This window comes from Eublepharis macularius, chromosome 8, assembly GCF_028583425.1.
Source record: "Eublepharis macularius isolate TG4126 chromosome 8, MPM_Emac_v1.0, whole genome shotgun sequence".
Lineage (NCBI taxonomy): Eukaryota > Metazoa > Chordata > Lepidosauria > Squamata > Eublepharidae > Eublepharis > Eublepharis macularius.
In genome coordinates this window covers 55,326,850-55,351,897 of record NC_072797.1, presented here as the reverse complement: position 1 = coordinate 55,351,897, position 25,048 = coordinate 55,326,850, and the positions used below count along the sequence as shown (strand labels likewise).

Genomic DNA, 25,048 nt, shown 5'->3' with positions numbered 1-25,048 from the left:
AGAACCCCTCGCTGTCCGTCTGTGGTCCCAGTGCTGGCATTGGGCCACCCCTCGCTGTCGTGTCTCTGCTTCGCTCCAGGATAAGTGAGTATTCCCCCTATCATCGTTGGGAACCAGCTAATGCGAACATCTCTGTATTTCATACTCTTGTATTTCCTAGATCTTGTGTGTTTCTTGTATGCTTGTGCAAGTTTAGGCTTACGCCACATTGATAGCAAATACACGTGTTTGGAACCTATTTGTAGTCTGCCTCTTTTTCACTAGAGTGTCTGGAATCGGGACCTCCGTAGACATAGGTTAAGATCCGCGCTTATTTTAAGTTACAGACTGCTAAGCTAATTTCCCCTTATAATAAAGAGCAGTTCTGGTAACACTAGTTTGACTCGCTCCACTGCCATGAGCTCAGCAAGTGGCCTTAGGTAAACCACTTCTCTGAGCCCCAGCTCCCCAGCTGTATTGTGGGGATTATAATACTGATTTTGTTCACTGCTCTGAGTGGGGCACTAATCTGGCTAGAAGAATGGTATATAAGCACACTATTCATATTATTATTATTATTTATTCTTATAGTGTTTGTGTTTTTCTTCAATTGTTTTATGATTTTTATTTTAATCATGTGTTCTTCAGCATAAAAATGGTTAAAACATGTTAAACTTTACTTCAGAATATATTAAAATCATCATGATGTGCTAATAATGTCCTGACATTTACATTACCCAGACTGGATTGCCTCTGTGGAAGAGAATAAATAAACAAAAACACTAAAAATACTCTCAGAAACCAGAAAGATAGTAGTTCAGCCTCCCTAGATATTTGGCAATTGAAATTTTCCATACCTCAACAAACAAAAAAATGTCAAGAGCAAAACTCCATTGCAAAGCTAGCGTTGAAATTCATTCAGAGGCTTAGCTATACTTATCTATAGATGCTTATGTACATTATTCATCTTGTTTTGCCCAATTTACCACCATTTGGGAGTGGTATACTCCTGATGGGATCTTGTGATGCTCTTGGATCCTAGGCCTTCTGATCTCACTTTATAATAATTACCCTCTTTTTTCTTTTTGTACCCATATTTATATATGTGTTTCTGCTCATTGAGAAAGTATTCTCATGAATTTGTAGTATAAACCATTGATAGTAAGAAAACAGTGTGTAAGTTCCAAACATAGACAATCACCAAGTTGTTAAAAAGTACTGAAAAACTGATTTGGTTTTTCTTAAGCATTGTAAGAACGTTACCATGGAAAATGTGTGCTGTTTATAGAGCTACCAAGAAAGATTTAGGATCGCACTTGTTCTGTTCTCCTAGAGAAACATATTGCACACACAATCAGAGCATATCTTAGGTAGCCAACATGAGGAAATATTCCATCATTTGAAGTATGAAGAGACACCTGCTAGTGCTCCCACGGACACATGTCTACTTGCCATCCCAACTGCTGAATGTTTTAGTTCTCAGTGTTGGAGGGTGGTGGGGCCTTTTGTTGCCTTGCGGAGTACCAAATATGGGGGATAAAATAGTAAGAATGAAAAGAAGGGATGTAGAAGAACTGAAGCCTTTGTAAAGAGTGCATCCCCTTTGCTCACTAAAGGGAAAAGGGTAAGCCAATATGACTACTTTAATCTGGATCTTTAGCTGTCTTAGCAGAAAAGATGTGAATAATTCTAATCCCTGTACATCTAAAATGTATTTAAGTGTTGCCAGTAACAGCCTTTCGCTTCCCAATTTTCTGCAGGCTCTTGTAGGAAATGCGAAAGTTAACGGAGATGTTCGCGCTCTGGAACTAGACAAGAAACTGTCAGCAGCAGAAGCATCCTCCTAACATGAGCTTCAGTGAGAACATGAACCGGCAGAAGTTCATGACAACATAGCAAGCATTCTTTAAAGTCAATGTTCCTTTTTGTTGCAAAAGTAGCAGTTATTTTTCCCCTGTATTTTTAAAAAGGAAGCTGCTGTTTAAACTGCCCAGTAGTTTGGTTGAAATTTGTTTATGCTAAGTTTAACATATAATTAGTATTTTTTATGGACTTCTGAAGCACAGGAGTAATATGCAACTCTACAAAGTAGAACATGTTTCTGACTTTGAAACACGCCCTAATGCTGTGTGAATTGAGCAGAATTACTAAATTGTCCAGTGCCTAAAGCAGCAGAAGGTTTTGCCATATGTATTGGTATCAGTGGTGGCTGGTGAGGTTTAGAGTTGGAGGGACCAATTTCTTTTGCTCATGCATAGCATGGATCTCTACAACAGTTATAGTCATGCATGTGTTCAACACATAAGTAAAGTTTTCTTGTGTGTGCGCATGCACACAATTGGGTAACAAAAGCCCTTCACCTGACACCTCCTCCTTGTAATGTATTTTTCAAAGGTATGATGTCACTCTAGCAAGTGACAACTGATAGTCGCTTCTTGCATTATCACACTAAATCCGATACTCACCTCTTGTGTATTTAATTTTTTGTAAATTAAGTTAGGCATCCTGAGGCCAGGCTATAACATACTTTTGGGGAGGAAGAAGGGATGTCTCCTTATATTAAAGGTTCAAAGCAGCAATGATTATATAAAGAACCTAACATGCAGTCAACCAGATATCACTTTATTTCCCCAAGTAACCTATGTTACACAACTTTTATCATGGTTAATGAATTTATACCAATGAAGTACTTTGGAGCACTCAGAAACACTATATAAATACTATTCTCTGCACTCAGTATCAATTACCTTATTTTTCATAAATGAAGTCTTTCCTACAAAATATATATAAGAACATAAAGACATGTTTCTACTGTACAACAGTAGGTATGATCTTACTTTTTGCAGACATTCTTTGAAGACATAAATATGCAGCCTCCAACACCGTCCCTCCCCAACCTCCTGCTCCTACACAGCTGACTCTAAACCTCATAGATACAACTTCCAGGCCAGTCTTTATTTATACAGAAATATTACCAGCTTTCTGATGGGAATTTTCTGTATAGTTATAGGTGAGTGGGAGGGGACACTGGGGGCAAATCTGAACATAAAAGCCTAGCTCAGGCCTACCTTTCTGTATATCCTAGACCTGCCAGACTAGAACTTAAAAAAATGAGTGGGGAATCTGCTCTAGAACTGTGCCTTCTTCATATGGCAGTTGGTTCCCATCCATGGCCCAGGCCTGATAGAGGAAAAACCAGCCAAGTGGAAGGAGGTGGCATCCAAGAGGTAACCAGAGGGATGTGCCCTGCCCAAGGCATACTGGCTTTATTTGACTGGCTAAAAATTGCCTCACAACTGCTGGCTGCCTCAGCATCCATTGGCTGAAAACTCTCAGAAGAGGGACTGAAAAGTGAAACAAGCACATGGGCCCTCCCTGTACTGAGCTCTATAACAAGGGAGTCTTTCCTGTGATTTTCTAGTCTGCAGGCCCCTTCCCCTTGCCCTGACAGCCTGAGAGAAGCCTGGATGAAAAGCCATCTTGAACTAGAGAGGCAGACATGAGAGAGCAACTTTCAGGTCCACTAGTTCCTCAGACCAACTAGATTTCCATGGTATGAGCTTTTTAGAGTCAAAGCCCCCTTAGCTTTGCCCCTCGAAGGTGCTACTGGACCCAAATCATGCTCTTCTACTACTGACCAACACAGCTACCCACTTGAAACTAGACAAGAAACAAACAAACAAATAATTTGTCAGTGACTTAGCTTAGGTCGCAAAGAAATCTTTGAGTAATTTAATGCAACTAATTATTTAAATACATTTTCCCTTTTCTTTTTTCTTGGGAGAGGCCAAGCCCCATTTGCCCCTATGGAAGAGCCTCCACTTGATTGGTATAATTTTATTGCTATATAAAGGCTAATCCTTCTGCAGCTTCCCAGGCAAAGGAAATCATATTACAACTTGGAAATGTCAGAAATGGAGGTCTGCTAGCTTCCATCCAATAATATAAATGTGTTATACTGGTATCAGTGGTGGCTGGTGTTTATTCTAACCCCACTTCTGCAATTTAGTTGCTATACCAGGATTGCAGCGATACTTCAAATTCTGTTATCTCATTATTCACAAGAAATTAAAAACAATGAATTTCCTCTGTCTCCTTTGATCTTCTGTCATGGATATCAATCATTCAAAGTTGTCAAGTACTGGGATGTGCGGTGAATCCTCATGTTAAAGCACGTACTGGTTAGTTTTGATTCCTGGTGTATGAAAGCTGCTGCTGTTGCTGAATATCAAGTTTCAATTTGGTCTTGTGCCTTTAAAATACTGCATAGTGTACCATTTCTTTAGTAGTAATTATTTGTGTAAAGTAGATGGAATATGGTTTTCTCAGGAAGCCCCTTTAGTTTCCCCCATTGGTCTTCTCAAGAATTTAATTCTTTAAACTCCAAGACATCAGAATCTAATTGCCTTTGGTCTTTAATTAATATGAGCTTTTATGTTAACATCAGCAACTTTGTCATTTTACTGATACTATATTTGCCAGTTTATATGCCATTAACCTAGGACTTTATAATTGAATGGATCTAAACACGGCAGCTTTCTTTGTGCCTAAAAACTGATCAATACCTTATGAGAAACTGTAACTTCAGAAATTCATTATCTACAGTTACCAAGACTTATAAACGTCAATTGTGAAAACCCTTGACGTACTAAAATGATGTGATGTGTGTTGTGCTGACTGGCACTGGTGATGCTGCATCTTATAAAAATGAACTAATAACGGATGTTGCTGTATGACTCAGGTGAATATTTCAGGCAAGATATATTTAATAGTAAAAAGCCACCTCCCCTGGTCTTGTGCCGCCTCATGATTCATAACTAAAATTTCTCTCCCTTTTCACCTAATCAACTTTATCATTCCTAGGTATAAAATGCAGTACAGACTACTGTATTTGCTGCTGCTTTATCAGAGGAACTCAAGCAAATTCCAGACTTTGCTGTTCCTGCAGACGATTTGAACTTTGTGGAGGTTTAGTAAGAACTAGTCATCTCTGAGCTTAGCACTCTGCAGCACTTTTCTTGCCTAGATGCTTCAACAGAAGTAAATTAAATCCCCAAGTTACAGATTTCTGAGAATGAGGGATGTAAATAATTTTCTCAGTGGTTTAAATTATGATAGTGACAGGAAACTATTAAAGGACTCTCTGGTATCCAGGCATCTTTTCCATCTGTTGCTTTACACTATTATCCCTAACACAGCGTTACAGCTCTTGCACACTCTTCTTAACAACTTCATCTTAAAAGAGCTTACATGGATCTCAGAGCTGAAGTTTAAAATGCATCTTTCTGTAATATGGTTGCAAAATAAGGCTTCTGAATTTTTAAAGAAAGCAAAAATTCTACAGATGATCAGTGCAATCTCTGTTCATTTCAAGAAACATATCTGTTTTGTATGGTTCAGTGTGTTAGTTTTTCACCCCAGAGTGGGTTTTTTTGTAGAATCCCTATTTGAATTCAAGAAACAGCATTGAGGATCATATATTTTCCTTTTCTGCAGTTCTGCAACCACCTAGCATATTTCCAAGTATTCTATTACACCACTAATTATTTTTCTTTTCCCTGTCCAGATACATTGTGCCAAAATTAAAACCACAAGAAAAAACATCCATAGCTAGAATACTCTCTCTATATGCTGATTTTGCATAAATTCTGACTAATTTTTCCTTAGGAAATTGCTCTCAGTAGTTTTGACACGTGGTTATAAAATTGCATTGCAAGAAGTTATATAGCCTTTTTGCAAGAGACTGATAAGCAGGCTCAAAGTTTGAAAATTGCGAGCTGTAACATTGGATGCCTAATAATGAATTTTTAAAATAAGCTAAACAATTTGCTTATACAACAATTATGAATAATTAGTTGATTTTACTTTGGCCAAAATATAAATTACAATGCATGCGTAAATAGAAATCAAAATCCAAACAGTTTTTGACTTGGGGTCTATTGCAACACTATTATGTTGCCTGTGGATACAAAGGACACATGGTTAATGATCTAGGACTGAAAAGCTTTTGTTTTCATCAACTCTAGTAATAATTCCTTAAAATGGAATAACTACAGGTACTAAAAACCATTAGTCGTCTTGAAGAGCAGTTATTTTTTGTTTTATCTTCTTCATGTCTTGCTTGAACTTCTCCTTTTCTAGTTCTAGCTTCGTTGTCTGTATTTGTTTAAGTGCATCAAGAGAATCACGGATGGATTGAAATCCTGGTAAATAACAAGCATGCTTTAAATTAGGATAACCAATGTAAGTCAGCACACTATTTTTTTTCTAAAAGCTGTTCAGCAATCCTTCAATTACACAACACTTTGAGGTATATTGAATTTATCAATAGTGGTAGTGGTTAGATTATCATAAGGGCTTTTTTTTCTGGTGGTATATGCCAATACGCAGTACCAGTTCCTCTTTCAGTTGCAGCTCAGGACCCCAAGATAGTGAACATCACCGGCACCTTTTTTAAAAAAAAAACTGATCATACTAGAGACCAGGGTTCAAATCCCCACACAGGCAAGAAACTCACTGGGTGACCTTGAGTCAGTAATACTCTCATAGGTTACCCTACATCACAGGTTGTTAGGGTAAGGTAGTGGATGGGAGAACCATATATGCCATTCTAAGCTCCTAGGAAGAAGAGGAAGATAAGATTGTGATAGGTCTCAGGCCATGAAGGTGTATTGTCGACCTGAATTTTTCTATAGTACTAGGAAATGCTGCAAAATCACCCATTTCAACTACTACTGTGTTTTTTTGAGATGTTAAAATTCAGTTTCATGTCGACATGAAAATATATTAATATGTCTATGTAACCACAACAGAGATTTTTTTAAGCTACTGCTATAATTTCCCCATATTTCTGTTCCCATAGGTATATTTTAATGTGGTGTAATAGTAACTGAGAAAGCATTAAACACGATACCTTAATATGAACATGTTCAATGCATTATCATTTGCTGTTTTCGCATCATTGTTTTTTGACTGCCTTAATGAAGGAAGAATGGCATCTTTCTTGGATTGTATCAAGGAAATTAGCTCTGGGTGGTTTGCTTTTCATTTCATTACTCTCTGGGAAAGGTGTACATTTGGAAAGATTTTTTTTCTTCAAAATGTTACAGCACTTGCCAAAATGCCCTGATTTGTGAACTACAGAAGACTTCCTACCGTCTTTCATGACTCTCCCCATTTCAGTTTTCTGTAGATTCACGGTGCCAAGAATTCTTGCTATCTAGTACCTACAGGTCTATGCAAACATTCTCAGGGACAGCCGGTATATATCACATGGAATTCTATTGTAATGCATGGATTTGACTAGTAAGTACAATTTCTGTGTTTTTTTGAAATAATTCACCATTCACCATTGTATTTTGAGACCTGTCAACATTGTATTTTGAGATCATTAGGTAATCTCTGTATAGGTGAATAAATCCTTAATGACAACTGCAATCCGCCCTGAGCCCACCTGTTTGGGGAGGGTGGACTATAAATTTAAGAAAATAAATAAAATAATGTTTTGCCATATTTTTGTGTGTTTCATTTCTGTTTATTAATAGGGAGGTTTGAATGTATTTTAATTTAAATATTTAAAATGCAGACCCTAAGTGTAGAAAGGGGGGCTGGATGGATGAGTGAAGTGTGATAATGATTGGGTAGTAGCTATATCCTAGAGGGCGAAGTGAACTGCAGCTTTAGAATGCTCTGAGAGAGTTGGTGAGAGAGGGTGAGAGACAAGAGGAAGAGTGAGGTGCTGAAAACTGAAGGAAGTCTGGTTTTTTGTTTTGTTTTTGTAAATATTAGCCTGTGGCAACTAAGAGAATTAAGTATTTGTGACTAGGCCTGTTTAGAAAAATAAGAAAACCTGTACTTAGCTTGCAACCAGGGCTCCGCCCTGACCCTGCTGATGCAGGGAGGGCAGAATATAAATCAAAGTAAATAAATAAATAAATAAGGAAACTAAGTTTGGTTCGTTGTCAGTCTTCTGTGCAGTCCCATATTGGAGGACTGTGCAGGCTCAGGCAAACCACCAGGAAATATTTTTAAGCTCTCAGATAGTAGGGGGCACTCCCCCTATTCAAAACACATGCACAGAGTTTTCCCGCCAAAACACAGTGTTGCCAGGTAAAGCGACCACCTGTCCCTCAATTCCTTTTTCACCGCCACTAAGAAAGGTTCTTCGCTCGTTTGGTCTTCAATACTACTTCAGATTTATTTAACACCTTATTCTGCTGAAAAGCAGAAATAGGGTTTGGTGGAGACAAAAAGATCTCAAAAAGCACTTTTCAAAAAGTGTGCAAAATGCAATACCAAGATGCTGTACATATGAGCATGACATCTCCCTTCTTTGTTTGGGGAAATCGTATAATGTTCCTGCTTATCAGCACTGTCAGTGATTCACCTCCGAGGCCAGGAGTGATCGAACCACACGCCTGAAGGCAGCTATGTTGGAGATTGTATTATTAGGTTCTGACAGGTCAGCAGCAAAGACATCTGCCGAGCATGGTCCCGATTCCCAATTGGAATGACACTCATAAATTCCGAGGGCTCTTACACTGGATTCGACATGTAACTGTCCACCACCTGCTGAGTCTCACCCATCCTGGAAATCAATACCTATTCAGAAGCCGAAACGAGGTGGAGAGACCACGAACTGCCATTCACCAGACCAGTCCAAGCACACAACATCAAAACTACTAATAAAAAAATCAAAGACCAAACATCCCAAAAGACCTGCCTCTACCCCTTCGCATCACTGTTACCACCATTCTCCATCTTCAACACTCTCGTAAATTGTCGAAGAGGAGATTATTATGGCTCCATCCATTCTGCCAACTGCTATCTTACACCAAGAGAAAGAGGAAGTGAGCCCAGAAAAGGAATAGCAGTCCCTCTTTACTACAAATCTGAGTCTTTCTGTTCCATCAATGTTAGTTAAAACCCTCTCAATTCCGACCATCCCTGCCTTGATGGCGAGTGCATCCCTCCAGTCAGAGGTGACCCAACAACAGTCTGCTCAGACTTTACTACAGTCATGGAACCTACCATTGATTCCAACAGACACACCACCTACTTTACCTGTATCATGGCCTTCAGGCTTCAGCTATCCTCCTCAAATATAGAATTTGCAGGAGTTCTTATTGTGGTTGCAAGCTGCGCAGCTCCTCACTTCAACTCCTCTCTTGGTTCCAGCCACTTCAGTTCCAATTGAAACTTCAGCTCCACCATGTCAATTCTGTGATCAATCCCAGACTCCATTGGATTCCAAAGAAGTAGAGGAAGTGGCCTCTTGCTCAGATAATACATCCGATCTGGCTTCGGGCCCCTCTCCTGAAGAAGCGGTGGGAGAGACAACTTCAACATCTCCTAATGAAGATTCTTGCCCTTTCTCAGAGCAAATGTTGAGAATGGCAAGGGCTCTAGAACTGGATGTTTCTGCAGCGACACCCAAGCCTAAGAGCAAGGTGCTCCAGGCCACCTGTTTACGTGGCCTTCCCTGCAGTAGAGGACCTCCTGGACATCACCCATGGGATTTGGGAAAAACCAGCATCAGTACCTGCCACCTCTCGCAAAATCAAGAACTACTATAATTTAAAACAACAGGACTGCAATATTCCTATTTAACCATCCTCGTCCTTCATCACTTGCGGCTGAAGAGATCCAGTCTAAATACCTATGGATCCTGCTCCTCCCCTGTGGACAAGGAACGATGCAAACTTGATGCACTAAGAAAGAAAATCTATCACTCTGCAGCCCCCAATTTCAAAATAGCTAACTATCAGGCTATAATGGGTTCCTACAACCTATTCCTATGGGAACATCTTTCCAATTACATTCAGGACAAACCTGAAGAGAGAAAAGCATTGGTCAGGGTGCTTCAAGGCAGAGCTACTAAACTTGCCAAACAACTAATGTCAGCAGGCAAACATGCTGCTTACTGCTGTGCTAGATCTATTGCTTCTTACATAGTCTTACACCATCACTCTTGTCTACATTCCACACTGCCACAAGATAAGTGCAACAAAACTGAGGACTTTCTTTGAGAAAACTGGTGACTCCTTATTGTAAATTAAAAAGAACCAGCAGACTGCTCATTCCTTGGGGGTCATTGGTCCTCTGCAACAACATCAACCATTAAAATACAGATACCAGAGCTGTCAGCCTTACCAACAACATTCTTCAAGGTATCACTACTGACCTTACCAAACTCAATGAAATTACTCTTACCCTCAAGCAGGGGGAAAACGGCCTACCTAGACAACCTCAACCTCAGTTTCCAAAGTCCTCTCAGGGACAGAAACCACTCTTCTGACTAACTGTACCGCAAATGACATATGCCTGTTCCTTTATGAACAGATTAACCCCCTTTCAGTTTAATTGGACATCCAATTCCAATAACCTTTATTGGCATAATGAGAGCATCGTTAAAAAAAAAGCAATAGAGTACAATTTGCCAGTCTGTCAAGATAAAAAACGGCATGATTACAGGTAATTGTGACACTAATTACTACTAATAATAAAAATAACAATAAACCCCCTCCAAAAAAACCAACAATAACCTCAAGTGTCACAATAAGCCTTCACCCTCTTACTCCCTGCTCCCTCTCCTTTGCTTTCCCCTCTTTCGTTTTTACCTCTTTCCTTCAGTACATTTGCCAGAAACTCTGCCATCTGCTTGGTAATTACCAGAAGTTTATCTGCTAGCAAAAAATTCCACACCTCTAGTAGTTGCAGTCTTAAAAATTTGAAAAAGAGGGCTGATTAATTGGGCATCATTACAAATGATGCCTGGGTAATCAGAGTTGTTGGCCAGGGTTACCGCTTATGTTTTTCAGAACTACCCTTGTTATTCCTACCTCAGAATGCTTCAACCTGCTCTAATAAGGAACTCTATCCTGCAGTCAAAGAGTTGCTCACCAAAGGAACCATACAGAGGTTACCACAGGAGGAATCCTCCCTGGGATTACTCCAGATGTTTCCTTGTGGACAAAAAAGATGGGGGGATCTGCCCTATTTTGGATCTTCATGATTTGAATATGTTTATTAAAGTTGAAAAATTTAGAACGTTAACCTTGACCAGTGTATTACAGTATCTAGAACCAGACAACTGGTAAGCGGTTATAGATCTCAAGGACTCTTTCTTATTGCAGTACATCCCGAACATAGAAAGTACGTCAGGTTTTTGTTTCAAGGGGAAACCTTTCAATATAATGCCCTTCCCTTTTGGATTATCCTCAACAACACGTGTATTCCCGAAATGCATGGCTGCTGTAGTGGCATTCCTTAGGTTTAAGGGGTGCTCCATCTACCCTTACCTATATGATTGGCTCCTTGTTGCTGGCTCAAAGGATCTTGTCCAAGAGCATGCACACATCACCATAAGGACAAAGTCATTTTTAGACCTCATCATTAACTGAAAGAAATCTTCCCTTAGTCCCACTCAGGACATCCAGTTTTATAGGGGCTAGATTTGATGCCAGGATAGGGAAAGCCCTTTTACCATTTGACAGGGTAAGAACACTCCTAACCCTCGCTCTCTCATTCCTATCTAATCAGGCATTTCCATTACCACTGACACTTCCTTTATAGATTGGGAAGCACATTGTGGAGAGCTCTCCACACAAGGTACTTGGTCAGACACAGAGGCTAGTATGCACATAAAAGTTCTAGAACTGAGGGAAATCCGTTAATCCCTTGCTCCCTTTGCAGGTCTCTTATACAACAAGAGTTCAGGTACACGTGAACAACGTGATCACACTTTACTACCTGAACAAGCAAGGGGGAACAGCTTTGCTGACTCTGTGCCGAGGCTTCAGAACTATGGCAATGGGCCATATAGAACAATGTCCTCTCACAGGCGATACACATAGTAGGCACCACAAGCATCAAGACAGGCTTTCTAAGCAAAGTGTTCAAACCACACCATGAGTGGTCAATCAATGACAACTATATTATACCCCATATTCCACGAACGGGGATTTTTGGATAATAATAATAATAACAACAACAACAACATTCGATTTATATACCACCCTTCAGGACAACTTAATGCCCACTCAGAGCGGTTTACAAAGTATGCCATTATTATCCCCACAACAAACACCCTGTGAGGTGGGTGGTGCTGAGAGAGCTCCAGAGAACTGTGACTAGCCCAAGGTCACCCAGCTGGCTTCAAATGGAGGAGTGGGGAATCAAACCCAGCTCTCCAGATTAGAGTCCCGCGCTCTTAATCACTACATCAAACTGGCTCTTTTGGCAAACTCAGCTAACACCAAGGCCAAAACCTTTTGTTCTTTGGCAGACATGGATTCCAGTTCCTTGGAGGATGCCTTCCAAATCCCCTGGAATCAGGTGTTATTCTACACCTTCTCACCCACACCCCTAATATCCAGGTAATAGGAGTTCACAATAATTACCAATTGAAGAATCCTCTCTTTTTTCTTTTCTTTTTTTTGGTAATAGGAGTTCATAGCGGGGCAGGAGGGAGGGATGTGTGTCAGCACAGAAGAACTCGATGAACATAAGTTACAGGTATGTTAACCCTGTTTTCATCTTCGTTCTTCTGTGCCTCCACACATGGGAGAGTACCAAGCTTCACACAATAAGGAAGGTGGGGTGAAATCCAACTCAATTTTATTATGTACCAAAAGGGAGGACAACGGAGTTTTTCCCACCACCGAAGGGGGTCTGGGAGTCTCCTCTCCATCCAACACTTTCTGCCACAGCGATGCCTTCAAGCGCGCAGACCTCTCCTGTCTGGCCTTATGGGTAAACTTCTGGCAGATCTTACACGTTGGGACAATATGACCCTCCCCAAGGCAAAAAAAGCACAGATCATGCCCATCTGTTTGGGCCATCTTCATCTGACACTGAGCACAGTGCTTGAATAAGGCCTTAGAGGCCATGTTTAAGGGGTTCAGCAATACGTGTCGTCGAATAACAGTCCGAGTCAATACACACCGAGTCCAAAGTCCGTCCAAATCAGTCAGAAGAAGAGTAAGTCAAGTCCGAAATCCAAGTCAATACCGAAATAATCACGAAGCAAGCAATCACTATAAAGCACAGAGCTGCGAAGCAGACATTCCCTTCTAGCAGCGGCAAGAAGAGAACTGAGGGAAGGGGCCGTTGGTCGCTGTTGGGACATGTGACCGTTTGGGCGGGAAACGGCCGCTGAGGTGCGCGCCCAACGGCCCCTTCGGAGCTGAGGAAAGTGAGGAAAAAATCTTCCGGCGGCTGGCCTGCGCCTGCGCAGTCCCCATGTGTGTCAGCACAGAAGAACTCGATGAACATAAGTTACAGGTATGTTAACCCTGTTTTATTCTACACCTTCCCACCTACACCCCTAATATCCAGGGTGTTGTGCAGAATCCATCATTTCCAAACACTATGTTTGGAAATGTGTCCTCATCACAAATTTCTGGCCACATAGAGACTGGTTCCTGACCCTTTGGGACATGTCTCGGAGCCACTACATGCACTTAACAATCATCCCAGATATGATGCACAGGGACCAGATCCTCCATCACAATGTGTCCACCCTCAAACTCGTAGCTTGGCTGCTATTCCCAGAACCCCTCTTTCTCTAGGGAAGTAACCCAAATCATACTAAATGCACGCAAACCCTCCACTTCATCCTCTTATGGATAAATGGAATTCCATAAATGGAATTGTTTTACTTCCTGGATAGCGAAAACCACATTCTCTCACTTTTGTTGTTTGCTAACTCTCATATTTGAATACCTGCTATCCTTACTGAAACAAGGATTGGACACTTCTTCTTTTAAGGTCCACCCAGCAGCCATTTCAGCATTTCATGTTGCAGGTGAGTGCTAGGTGGGAGAGGAGAGCAGGGAGGGGGCATGGTGACAAAACAACACACGGACACAGTGCTGGAGGTAAAGAAGGGCACAACTTTATTGAGATTACAGCTCAGGGAGCATAGGGCACGGATCCAAGCATCAGTTGACCCGCCTGCCAAGCTGATGACCCACACACACCTTCAGACTCCTGCTGAAGTGGGGGGAACCATAGGATGACAGTCAGTGGGATGCCACGTGAGTATACACCCCTGTGTGAAGCATCCCCTGCCACCTGGGAGTGAGGCAGACTGATGGCCCTCGACTGGGCATGCACCAGCCACTCCTCACTCCCCAGACCCCTTATGGGCTGCTTTTCTCCATGGAACTCCCCTGAGAGACATTTGTCAAGCCGCCACCTGGTCCTCAGCAAACACTTTCATCTGACATTACTGTGTAGGCACAAATGCCAGAGAGGTGCTGCAGTTGGGACAGCTGTCCTCCACTCACTGTTCACCTAGACATCTCAGTCCCTCTTCCATTGGTAAGTAGCTTGCTACACTTCCCATGTGGGACTGCATCAAAGATTGACAACAAAAACAGGGTTGCATTTACCTGTAATTGTTGTTCATCTAGTGTCTTCTATACAGGCACCCATTCCCTCCCTCCTACCCTGCTGTGAGAGTCTCAAATTTGACTCCAGCAGCTAAAGGGAACTGAGGGATGGGGGCTCGCTCTGCCCAGCAATGCTGTGTTTTGGCGGAAAAACGGGGGGTGCATGTTGAATGGAGGGAGCACTCTGTACTGTCTGAGAGCTTGAGAATCTTTCCCAGTGGCCAGCCTGCGCAGTCCCCAAATACCTGTACAGAAGACACTAGATGAACAAAAGTTACAGGTAAGTGCAACCTTGTTTTTTAATGAAACCATTATGCTTTTGAACCACTCTGAAACCATTACACTTCTACATAAATTCTATTTTTATTTAAGTAAAATGTCTGCTTTATCCAGAATAAAAGATCCCTTTATCCCACAGCCCACCCACCCCCCACACACACACTGACATTCTACCAGTTGTAACTAAGAGCGGAACTACAAGTGACAAAAGGCACAGGTTGGACACTTGTCAGCTTCCCTCAAGTTTTGATGGGAAATGTAGGCATCCTAGTCTTGCAGCTTAGCTCTCTGACTGCTGTCCAATGGACTTTTCAACTGTCACTTGTCCAACATTCCACCAAGCTGCCTACATTTCCCATCAAAACTTGAGGGAAGCTGACAAGTGTCCAACCTGTGCCTTTTGTCACTTGTAGTTCCGCTCTCAGCCTTCCTATACTATGGGTCAAACTGAGAGAACTAAGGCAAGAGCCTTTGGGGCATGAAAGTCTTTTGGAAACATGAAGTCAGGGGGACAGCATTACACATGTCTCATAAAGGGAGCAAAATGCCACAACAACTGAATATGATGATAATATTTGAAAAATTATGACAAATGGGTCATATACGTCTTTGTCTCATACTAAATGTAATGTCTGATATCAGCCATTGCAAATGAATATGTTCATTCTTCCCAAGTATTAATTGGAAAGAAACTCTCACAAACTGGTACTGATTTAAATCTATAGTTGTTTCTTTGATTAAAAGAATAATCTTCAAATGCTTGACAGATTACCTCTCTTGAAAGATAATGTTGAAATTAGTGACAAAGAATCTTGCACAAAACCATGAGGGTCTTAAAGATGGAACACAACAATTTGAACTTCTCTCTTCCTGGTCTGTTAGTCATTAGAATTTATTCTGATTGTGAAATCACATTTGCAGGAAAAGAAAGTTAGATAAAACAGATATGGTATAACAAATTACCCTCACCTGATCTATATTCATTTTGGATTTCCTCCAGGTCATTCCATATCTTTTTTTCAAATCTAATAATTCTTGCATGGAGTTTATTTTGATCACTTTTCACCTGACTCAGGTCTGTTTCAAATCGAAGCACTTTGTCAGAACTTTCTATCCTTTTGGATAAGTAATGAAAACCTTCTTCCATTTTCTTTTCCGCTGTTTCCTTTTAAAAGATGCATTATGAGAAATTAATTGTGTTATATTGTCTTCTGTAAACTTGCCCTTTAAACTCAATTTGCCCAGTATCCAGTTGTGGGTGCTCAATGTATCATGTAATTTGTCCTTTACCAATCCTATGTTAGAAATGTGGAGAATGGATGTAGGTCATGAGGCTTGGAAAGCAGAGGTAAAAGCAATGATGTGAACAAGCAGGCGGTCAGAAGCACATAGAGTTAAGGATATCATAGGCAGCACTGCAAAGCTGTAGACATGAAGTCAAAACAAAAGTCACCAGTGGAAGCTAATAAAGCTGGAGGAGAGGTGGATCACAGGTCAAGGGGCTTGCTTTGAGAATACAGATGTGAACTCTACAAGGAAAATGTACTATGCTCTTTCCCAGTGGAGGGGGGGAGGGCGCTGTGGCTCAGTGGAAGAACCTCTGCTTTGCATGCAGAAGGTCTTGTGTTCAGTCTCCAGCATCTCCAGTTAAAAGGGCCAGGCAGTAGATGATGAGAAAGTCCACTGTCTGAGACCCTAGTCAGCCACAGCCAGCCTGAGTAGACAATACTGACCTTGATAGACTGTATGTGTTTTCAAATAGTAAAAAGGTCTTGTTAACAGTGATAGATAAATAAGAGTGAGAGAATAGGTAATAGAATAGATAAATAAGAGCTGGAAAATTGTTGCAAAATACATAACAGTACCTGAAGTGGTATAGAAAGCATGTAAACAATTTAATTTTAGTTAAATATTTCTCAATGCCAGCTTATAGGGGGAAGAACAGCACCTTACTTGTGATTAACTATTTCTGTTAATTGCCTTATACCCAATACCACTATTTTGGTACTGTTAAAGTGTCAGATTAGGATTTGGGAGACCTAGATTCAAATCCCTATTCTACCATGGAAATTTGCTGGGTGACCTTGGGCCAGTTCCACACTCTCAGCCTAATTTACCTCACAGGATTGTTGTGATAATGAAATGGAGGAGCTGCTTTGGGTCTCCTTTGAGGAGAAAGGCAGCATACAAATGAAATAAACAAGTAAATAGATAATCTACAGAAAGGTATCAAAGATAAGATGAACATATTTCAAGATTAAAAATAGACTTGTGGATGTTTTCTACAGCCATTTTAAAATAGCTTTTTATGGTACATATTGGCTGGGCATTAATATAATAATTCCTCCTGCTCATGGGCTAGGCTGAACATGGCTTGCATGCCGAACAAAAGATGTTCAGATTTTATTACCCTTTCTCCTGATGGGTTTGGAATCTGATCCCTCGTGGCCTGTCAAGCCTCCCTCCAATCATATTGGGTGGCATGGGCTGCATGTACACTATGACTTTTATTGCTCAGCACAGGTTGTCCTGCCATTTGTCCTGCCCTTCCTAGCAATGGGGACAAATGGTTATCTACTGGTAGAAAACTAATATCTGCTTGCTTCTCAGCCTTTGGGCTGAATGTAGTGTAGTGGCAAGTTGAGCATTCTATTGCCCTCTCTTCATGGGAAAGAGTGTAATTCCCAGAGTTCTGATTTTCTGGTATGTAATTAATTTAATATTTGTGCCTCCTTGGTGAAACAATCATAATATGTCAAATTGCTTTTTATCAGACAAGATCTATTTTTTATCACTGTGGCCTAGCTAGGGGGGAAAATTTAGGCACTTTTGTAACCAAGGGAGAAAGTAGCTGTGGAAAGGAAAAGTTACAGAAAAAAATAATATCCAAATGTATGTTCAAATTAATAGCACTGAATAATGTTGTTCAGAAGGGCAGTGTTTGATATGAGTCCTATTCATACATTTCTAAGAGCTGAACAGTTTTCTCCCAGAAGAATCAGAGGGTGAGTGAGTGTACTTAAGGATTTTTCTTGCCTCTCAGTTAATGTCAGAGGATGGTTCCATTCCTGTTTACGTTTAGGCAAACTGAGCAGTAGCATTTCTTTATCAAAGAGACAGACACACTCTTACTCACTTTTAACTTCTCACTGTATAGCAGAAGAGGTGAAGAATGTTAGACTTGAATGTTAACAAATATCTTTTGTTCCATATATTTTATTTCAGTTAAAATCCAAGTATGCTTTCTTTTTTACTTTTTGATTATGAGAAACTTTGTGCACTTTCTTAGAGGAAGAAAATATCCTGGAGAGGGCTTCTCTGGCTATCTGCTCCCAGAGGCACAGAGCAATAAAGCCTTTGCTCTTCTTCAAAACAGCACTGCTTCCCAGTTTCAGCCCTGCTTTCACTCAAGGTGCAGTCTTCTTCAAGAATTCTATTTCTTCAAAGTGCAGAAGACAACTTGAAACACAATTTTCTCACTCTTAGCTAGATAGGAAGGATTTTAAAGAAACATAACCTAATGGTGAATAGGCAGCTTACTTCCTTTTCCTGCTGACTCCATTTTTAGTTTGACCCTCTCAGATTCTTTCTGCTCCAAATATTTTGAGTATATTAGAAGAGTGATGGCTTTAGCTGCAGCACCTTACATTATTGAGAGGGTGTGTGAAAATTTCTTGATTATTCTAATAAATGAAGTATGACATTTAAAATATGCTGTAAAATGTCATTGGTTTAGTCTGCCTTAGTAGTTGTTTAGCTTTCAGACTCTTGTATATATAACCATCAGATCTGCTAAAATATACAGTGTTTTCTCATACTGTGACACGAGTTGTAGAATGAACCTTTTCCACTGCATCAAGAATACTATGTAAGAACTTTAATTCAGATAAACATTAAGCTATGATCCTGGAACAGAGATTTCCTGAAACTAAACACTCTATTTAAGTGCCTGTTTGGGCCAAGAACCCAATTTGAAATTTAGAATGTTCCTTGAAAAATGGGCACATTGCCATCAGTGGGAAACCTACACTGTGTATTATTCTTTAATCTGTGACAGGAATAACAGCACCCAAAGCAGAAGACATAAATATCTTTTTAATAATATGAGCATTCCCTTTCATAGAAGTATCATCTTTTGTTTTCTCTCTTGACAGCAATATGCTGGGTAGTGGGCCCAAGATACTATGAGGATGATAAAATATTGATCTCTAGCAATAAAAACTGACCACATTCTAATTTCCGTTTAGCATCTATCTTTGTACTCTTCTTCTCACTTCTCAGTTTTTCCAACTTTTTCTTTCTCTGAATTCCAACTCCACCCCATACACAATCCCTGTTGCTTATAAGAGCGTTGTTATGTTTGTATTTACTGAGAATATTTTAACTAGAATCCCCCTTGGTGCAGTCTTTTGTCACTAATATAACATTTTCACAGGGGCTGAATCTTATCAAATCATGGCAGCTCCACAGTTCTTTGTTTGCATGGGACATAGTCGTTAGAAATATTCTTACCAGTCTGTCTTTCATTGTGCCAAGAAGCTGATTTGTGAAGTAGGTTTGCTCTTGTTCAAATCTTCTCACTTCATTTTCTGTCCATTTACGTTGGTTTTGAATTTGATCTTTAAAGTCATTTAAAAGACCAGTTATCCTAATATTTAAAGAGAATTGCTTTATAAACTACTCTTAGTGAATATCAATAAAGCATTAAAACACTGTCAATTAAAACAAGAGGATCTTTCCAGATCTCTGCAGCTGCAAAACAGCTCGATGTGGCTGAAATATTAAGTTACATGTCTAACTAGCTTTAGGTTGTCTATTGTAATAGTAGTACAATATCACTATATCTCAAGACAGTCAAGTGTGTGTGTGTGATAGAATCAGTTTTGCAAGTGCAAAGAATCATGCTGGATTCCTTGGGATTTTACTGTAGATATTTCCTAGTTTTGCCATTTCTGATATTCAGAGTTCTCAGCCTGAGACTATAAAATTATCTGCTGTATTTCCCAAGTGAGTGGCTAGCAGCATAAAAAAATATGTTGGTAGAGCTCAAAGTGTGTGGAAATGGAAATATACAGGGAAAGAGAGCTCAATAAGGATATCCATTTCATGCAGAGAAGTGAGCTGTGGCTCATGAAAGCTCATACCCTACCTCAAATTTTGTTAGTTTTATAGGTGCTGCTGGACTCTTGCTCTTTTCTACTGATGCAGAGGATAGAGGATGGAAATATAAAAGTCAAGAATAGCTTGTGAATTAAAATGCAGGGCTAGTGGGGACCAGAAGACCTTCAAAGTACAGGCGGAAATGGAATTCCAAAATGTAGCCATCATACAAAATTAAGAAAAATGAGGGACAACTTGATAAGAAGAGAGGCATTAGCTCAATGTGGCAATTGGAGTGTGGGTGCTCGTATACATTTTTAACATTAACAAATGATGCAGTCACTGAGGATTACATTTCAGTTCTTAATATGGAGTACTTATTTGGTTGATCTGAATACCATGCTGCTAAAGGTTGGTTTTCAGTCCTTGGAAGTTCTTGGGTACGTACATTCCCTTTTCCTCTTCTCATGCACAACAAAATATTGAAGAATTCCTGGTTCAAAACTAACTGTAGTTTGCTGAGATATCCTGATCAGATAAATGACAAACTGTGATTTGTAGGTGAACGAACTATAATTTGTTGTTTTGCCTGCCCAAGCTAGAAAGAACCAAAGGTCTTCTTAGCGTGTTCTCATTATTAACAAACCTCTGTTCATAATTAAGCAGAAGTCCAGTAGCAACCTTAATGACTAACAAAATTTATTCCACATTAGCTTGTCATGATTTGAGTTCATCGAACTGTTGTTTAATTTTGTTGCAATAAACTAACAGGGCTACCTCTCTGGATTTATTAAACCTCTATACCTAAATATTTCCCTTTGGCTCAGATATTAAGTAGAACAGAATCTTGAGCTATTCTGCTTCTAAGTGAAATCAAACATTATGAGGCAGTGTTCCTGATTACACTTTCAGTATGAATTCAAATAGGCTTCAGTTCCATCACCACATTATATATTTTTCCTATTCTTGCCCCTGTTCTGCTCACCTCCCACAGTCTGTTATTACTTGACGTGGGCATGAACGGGGAAAAAAACCTGAACATGCTGTTCGTAGTTCGTTGCCGTCGATGAACACGAACAGTAAAGAACATGTCCCGTTAATGAACATTTTCAGAGTTCATTGTTCATGGGGGCCAGAACGGCCACTGTTGGACTTAGAGAGCCCATATTCACAGGGAGTGTTCAGCAGGCTCCCCTCCAGCCATCATCCAAGTTTGGTCAAGATTGCAATACGGATCTTGGACTTATACATTCCCAAATCCAGCGCCCCCAGGAACTCACATTCGATACAATTGGAGCCATCAGTTGACTTTGGCCTTGTTTACAAGTGAAGGACTCGAAGGTGGGCCACCTCCCTTCTAGGGGGCGGGGTGTGTGGCCTGTGCCCACCCACCCGCCAGGCCTCAGAGTACTGTACTGTACTTTCCTGCGCAAACAGGGACATGGGTGATGAGTGTGGTCACCAGGCCTGGTGGGCCACCTCCCCTCTAGGGGACAGAGGATATAGCTGCTTCCCGGCGGCACCCCCATGTGTCCACCTGCCTGCCAGAGTACTGCACTCTAGGGGGCGGGATGTGTGGCCACTTCCTGGCAGCACCCCCATGTGCCCACCTGCCTGCCAGAGTACTGCACTGTAGGGGGAGGGGTGTGTGGCCACTCACCAGCGGCACCCCCCATGTGCCCACCCGCCCACCAGGCCTCAGAGCACTGCACAGTACTTTCCTGTGCAGACAGGGACGTGGGTGATGAGTGCAGCACCGGGCCTGGTGGGCTCGGGGAGGTGGTGGTGGAGGAGGATGAAGGGGGAGGCACCCCTCTAGGGGGCGGGGGGTCTGGCCGCTCACCAGCGGCACCCCCCATGTGCCCGCACACCCACAAGGCCTCAGAGTACTGCACTGTACTTTCCTCCGCAGACATGGATGTGCGTGATTAGTGCGGCAGCCAGGCCTGGTGGGTTTGGGGGGGAGGTGGCAGGCCATCTCCCTCTTGGGGGCGGCCGGGTCTGGCCGCTGATGGCTGACATCATCCACCTTCCTGCTTGCACGGGAAGGACGGGAAGGAGAGGAGATGTCATTTGGAGGGGTCAGAGTGTTCCAGAGAGGGAGAAGTTGAAAGAGGGATGAGGAACTGGGAAGATCCCAACAGCTGTGAGGCCTCATCTGAGGATCCCACTGAGGTACTCAGCGGCGGCAGCTAACATCACCCACCTTCCTGCCTTTGTGGAAAGGATGGGATGGACAGGACAGGAGAGGTCATTGGGAGGGGTTGGAGCGGATCCAGAGAGGATGAGGTTCAAAGACAGACCATGAACTCGTCAGGGAGGGAAGGACAGAGGGTTACCACTTCCTGACCACCTTGTGGAGCAGGACCAGGAAACACCCAAACATTTGTGAGCCTTCATCTTTGAAACCCACCGATCTTGTCAGCAGCGGAAGCAGCCATCACCCACCCTCCTGCCTTCATGGAAAGGACGGGATGGACAGGGCAGGAGAGGTTGTTGGGAAGGGTCGGAGTGGTTCCAGAGAGGGTGAGGTTCAAAGAGGGACAGGGAGCTTGACAGGGAGAGGAGGACAAAGAGGACCCCAACATCCACCATGTCGGATTGCACAGACTGCTCCAGCAGAGGCTTGTCCGCCCCTCCTGTGTTGCAGTGGAGGCTGTCGCCAGCATCACTCACCTTCCTGCCTTCACGGAAAGGACGGGATGGACAGGACAGGAGAGGTCGTTGGGAGGTGTCGGAGCGGTTCCAGAGAGGGAGAGGTCGAAAGAGGGACCGGGTACTTGTCTGGGAGAGGAGGACAGAGGCTTCCTGGCCGCATTGCGCAGCAGGACCAGGATGGAGGACCCCAACATCCACCCTGAAGGAGTGCGCAGACTGCTGCTGGAGAGGCTTGTCCGCCCCTCCTGTGTTGAACTGGAGGCTGCCACTAACATCACTCACCTTCTTGCCTTCGCGGAAAGGAAGTGAGTCACAGGACCCATTTCCCCCATGCACAGGGACAAAAGCAGGTGCCCATGGATAGGGGTGCACTGTGCAGCACAACCGTATCAGCAAAAGCTTTTGAGCTGCCCCTCGTGCCCCAAAACAGCAGCAGCACAGCACCCACCTTCCTGCCTTCACAGAAAGGGTGGGAGGGACCCATTCTCCCCTGCTCAGAGGGGACAGCAGGTGCCCATGGATAGGGGGCCCCATGCTGTACAACCGTATGAGCAACAGCTCTTAAGCTGCCCCTCATGTCCAAAAGCAGCGGCAGCAGACAGCACCCACCTTCCTGCCTTCACGGAAAGGGTGGGTGGGTGGGACACTTTCCCCCCTGCTCAGAGGGGACAGCAGGTGCCATGGAAAGGGGGGTACCATGCGGTACAACCCTATCAGCAACAGCAGCAGAGCTGTCCCTCATTGCCAAAAGGAGCAGCAGCTGGCATCACCCACCTTCCTGCCTTCGCAGAAAGGATGGGATGGGCAGGACAGGAGAGGTCATTGGGAGGGGTTGTACTGGTTCCATCCAGAGGGGGAGAGGTTGAAAGAGGGAACATCCAGGACCTTGTTGGGGAGAGGAGGACAAAGGGTTGTTTGTCACAGCCGCATTGCAGAGCGGGACCGGGAAGGCCCAAATGCAGCAGCAGTGCCATGGTAGTCCCCTGTGCTCAAAGGCGGCAGCAGCTGACATGACCCACCTTCCTGCCTTCTCAGACAGGATGGGATGGGCAGGACAGGAGAGGTCGTTGGGAAGGGTCGTTTCGGTTCCATCCACAGAGGGCAAGGAAGAAAAGGGGACTGTCCGGGAAATTGTCAGCTAGAGGACAGGATGGGCAGGACAAGTTGTGGGGAAGGGTTGTATTGTTTCTATCAAGAGAGAGAGGGGTTGAAAAAGGGACCATCAGGGAACTTGTCTGGGAGACGAGGACAGCAGGTTGCCAGCCATGAAAGCAGCCCCGACAACCGAGGAGGGCTGGACCCGCTACACAGGAGCTTGGCCTAGAACCACAGTAGACTTGGGGTGGCTCAGAGCCCAGGTAGGTCCAGGTCCAAGGAAGAATACCCAAGGAGGTTGAGGTTGACCTTGACAAAGGTCAACATGTCCACCAGGTCTGGGTGCAGACGTGCACGACGAGAATGGAGGAGGTCTCCCAGGTGGGAGAATACCTGCTCGCTCTGCACGCTGGTGGGAGGGCAGGACAGGATGTTGGTTGCCACGATGGACAGGTCCAGTCATACGGCAGGTTTACTCGCTCAATACTCCAAGGGGTTGGAGTGGGGGGCTCGGTGGACTCTGCAAGGTACTCTCGCACCATAGACCCCACCGAGTCCTCCACTGCGAGAGATGCACCCACTGTGCTGCAGCCTACCATACAGCACACCAACGAGGCCCAGAGATCAAGTGGGGCCATTTGGGTGGGTCTCTCCTGGCGTGGCTCTTTTCCCAACTCCCCCCACCCCTCCTCCTCCTTCTCCACTGCCCGCCCCTAGCCCCTACTCGGTTCCCTCAGGCCTGCCTTCTCTTTGCGGAGCTCCTTTTTCCAGCGCTGCATCTGACCCGCCTGCAGGCGATGCTGCCCTTGATCTAGGGGTCACAGAGGGAGGCCATTTGGTACAGCACCTCGTGGTGCAGAGGATGCAAGTGCTCAGCCACGCATGCCAGGATCCTCCTCACAAAGTCCCGGACCCTGGGGAGCAGCTCTTTCTCGTGCTTGAGCTCCTTGGCCAGGAACTGGCCGAGCCTGTGGATCAGGAGGATGACCTGACCCAGGATGGCTTCGTATGAGCACAAGAGCTCAGTAGCCTCCTTCAAGGGTTTCAGCATCTGGGAAATCTGGGCAACGACTCTCCTCAGAACATCCGTGAATGACAGGATGTCCTGCAATGGGCCCCTCTGCTCCACCAGACAACATATCATGACATAGGTGGAGTTCCAGTGGGTGGGCAGTTCCTGAAAGAGTTGTTGCTCAGGGTCCCCCCTCCCTGCACCGCCTCTGGAACAGCTCGCAGGAAGAGTTGATGCTGTGGGAGAAGTGGGAAGCGATGCAGCAGCAACTGTCCAGCAGATTGCGTATCTACAATGTTCCATCGTCCCAGCTGTCCCTTGGCTTGCTCCCCAGCCCAAGCACATCCCTCATCACCGGGTACAGCTTGTGCGCCAGGCACACCAGGCCTGGGAGAGATGCCTCTTTCAGGGCTGCCAACATGGCAAGGTAGCTGTGCTGGCAGCTGCTCCAGAGGTCGGCCATGAAGTGTACTGTACAGCCTTTTGCGGCCAACAGCTCACTGAGCACCATGTCTTGCACAGACTGGTA

General features: G+C 43.3%; 2 protein-coding genes across 4 annotated transcripts in view; one reads left to right on the top strand and one right to left on the bottom strand.

Annotated features, from left to right (window-relative positions):
- The window catches only part of SKIC3 (SKI3 subunit of superkiller complex), a 99,145-nt gene extending 91,654 nt beyond the window's left edge, over nucleotides 1-7,491 (top strand). The window contains exon 41 of the mRNA XM_054986874.1: nucleotides 1,740-7,491. Within this exon, the coding sequence (XP_054842849.1) occupies nucleotides 1,740-1,826 (87 nt within the window). The 3' untranslated portion in view covers nucleotides 1,827-7,491. The remainder of the gene's footprint in view (nucleotides 1-1,739) is intronic.
- The window catches only part of FAM81B (family with sequence similarity 81 member B), a 62,965-nt gene continuing 43,965 nt past the window's right edge, over nucleotides 6,049-25,048 (bottom strand). For all 3 annotated transcript variants that reach the window (XM_054986869.1, XM_054986868.1, XM_054986867.1), the window contains exons 7-9: nucleotides 19,167-19,302; nucleotides 15,624-15,819; nucleotides 6,049-6,182 (exon numbers count right to left, since the gene is read on the bottom strand). In XM_054986869.1, the coding sequence (XP_054842844.1) occupies nucleotides 6,049-6,182; nucleotides 15,624-15,819; nucleotides 19,167-19,302 (466 nt within the window). The remainder of the gene's footprint in view (nucleotides 6,183-15,623; nucleotides 15,820-19,166; nucleotides 19,303-25,048) is intronic.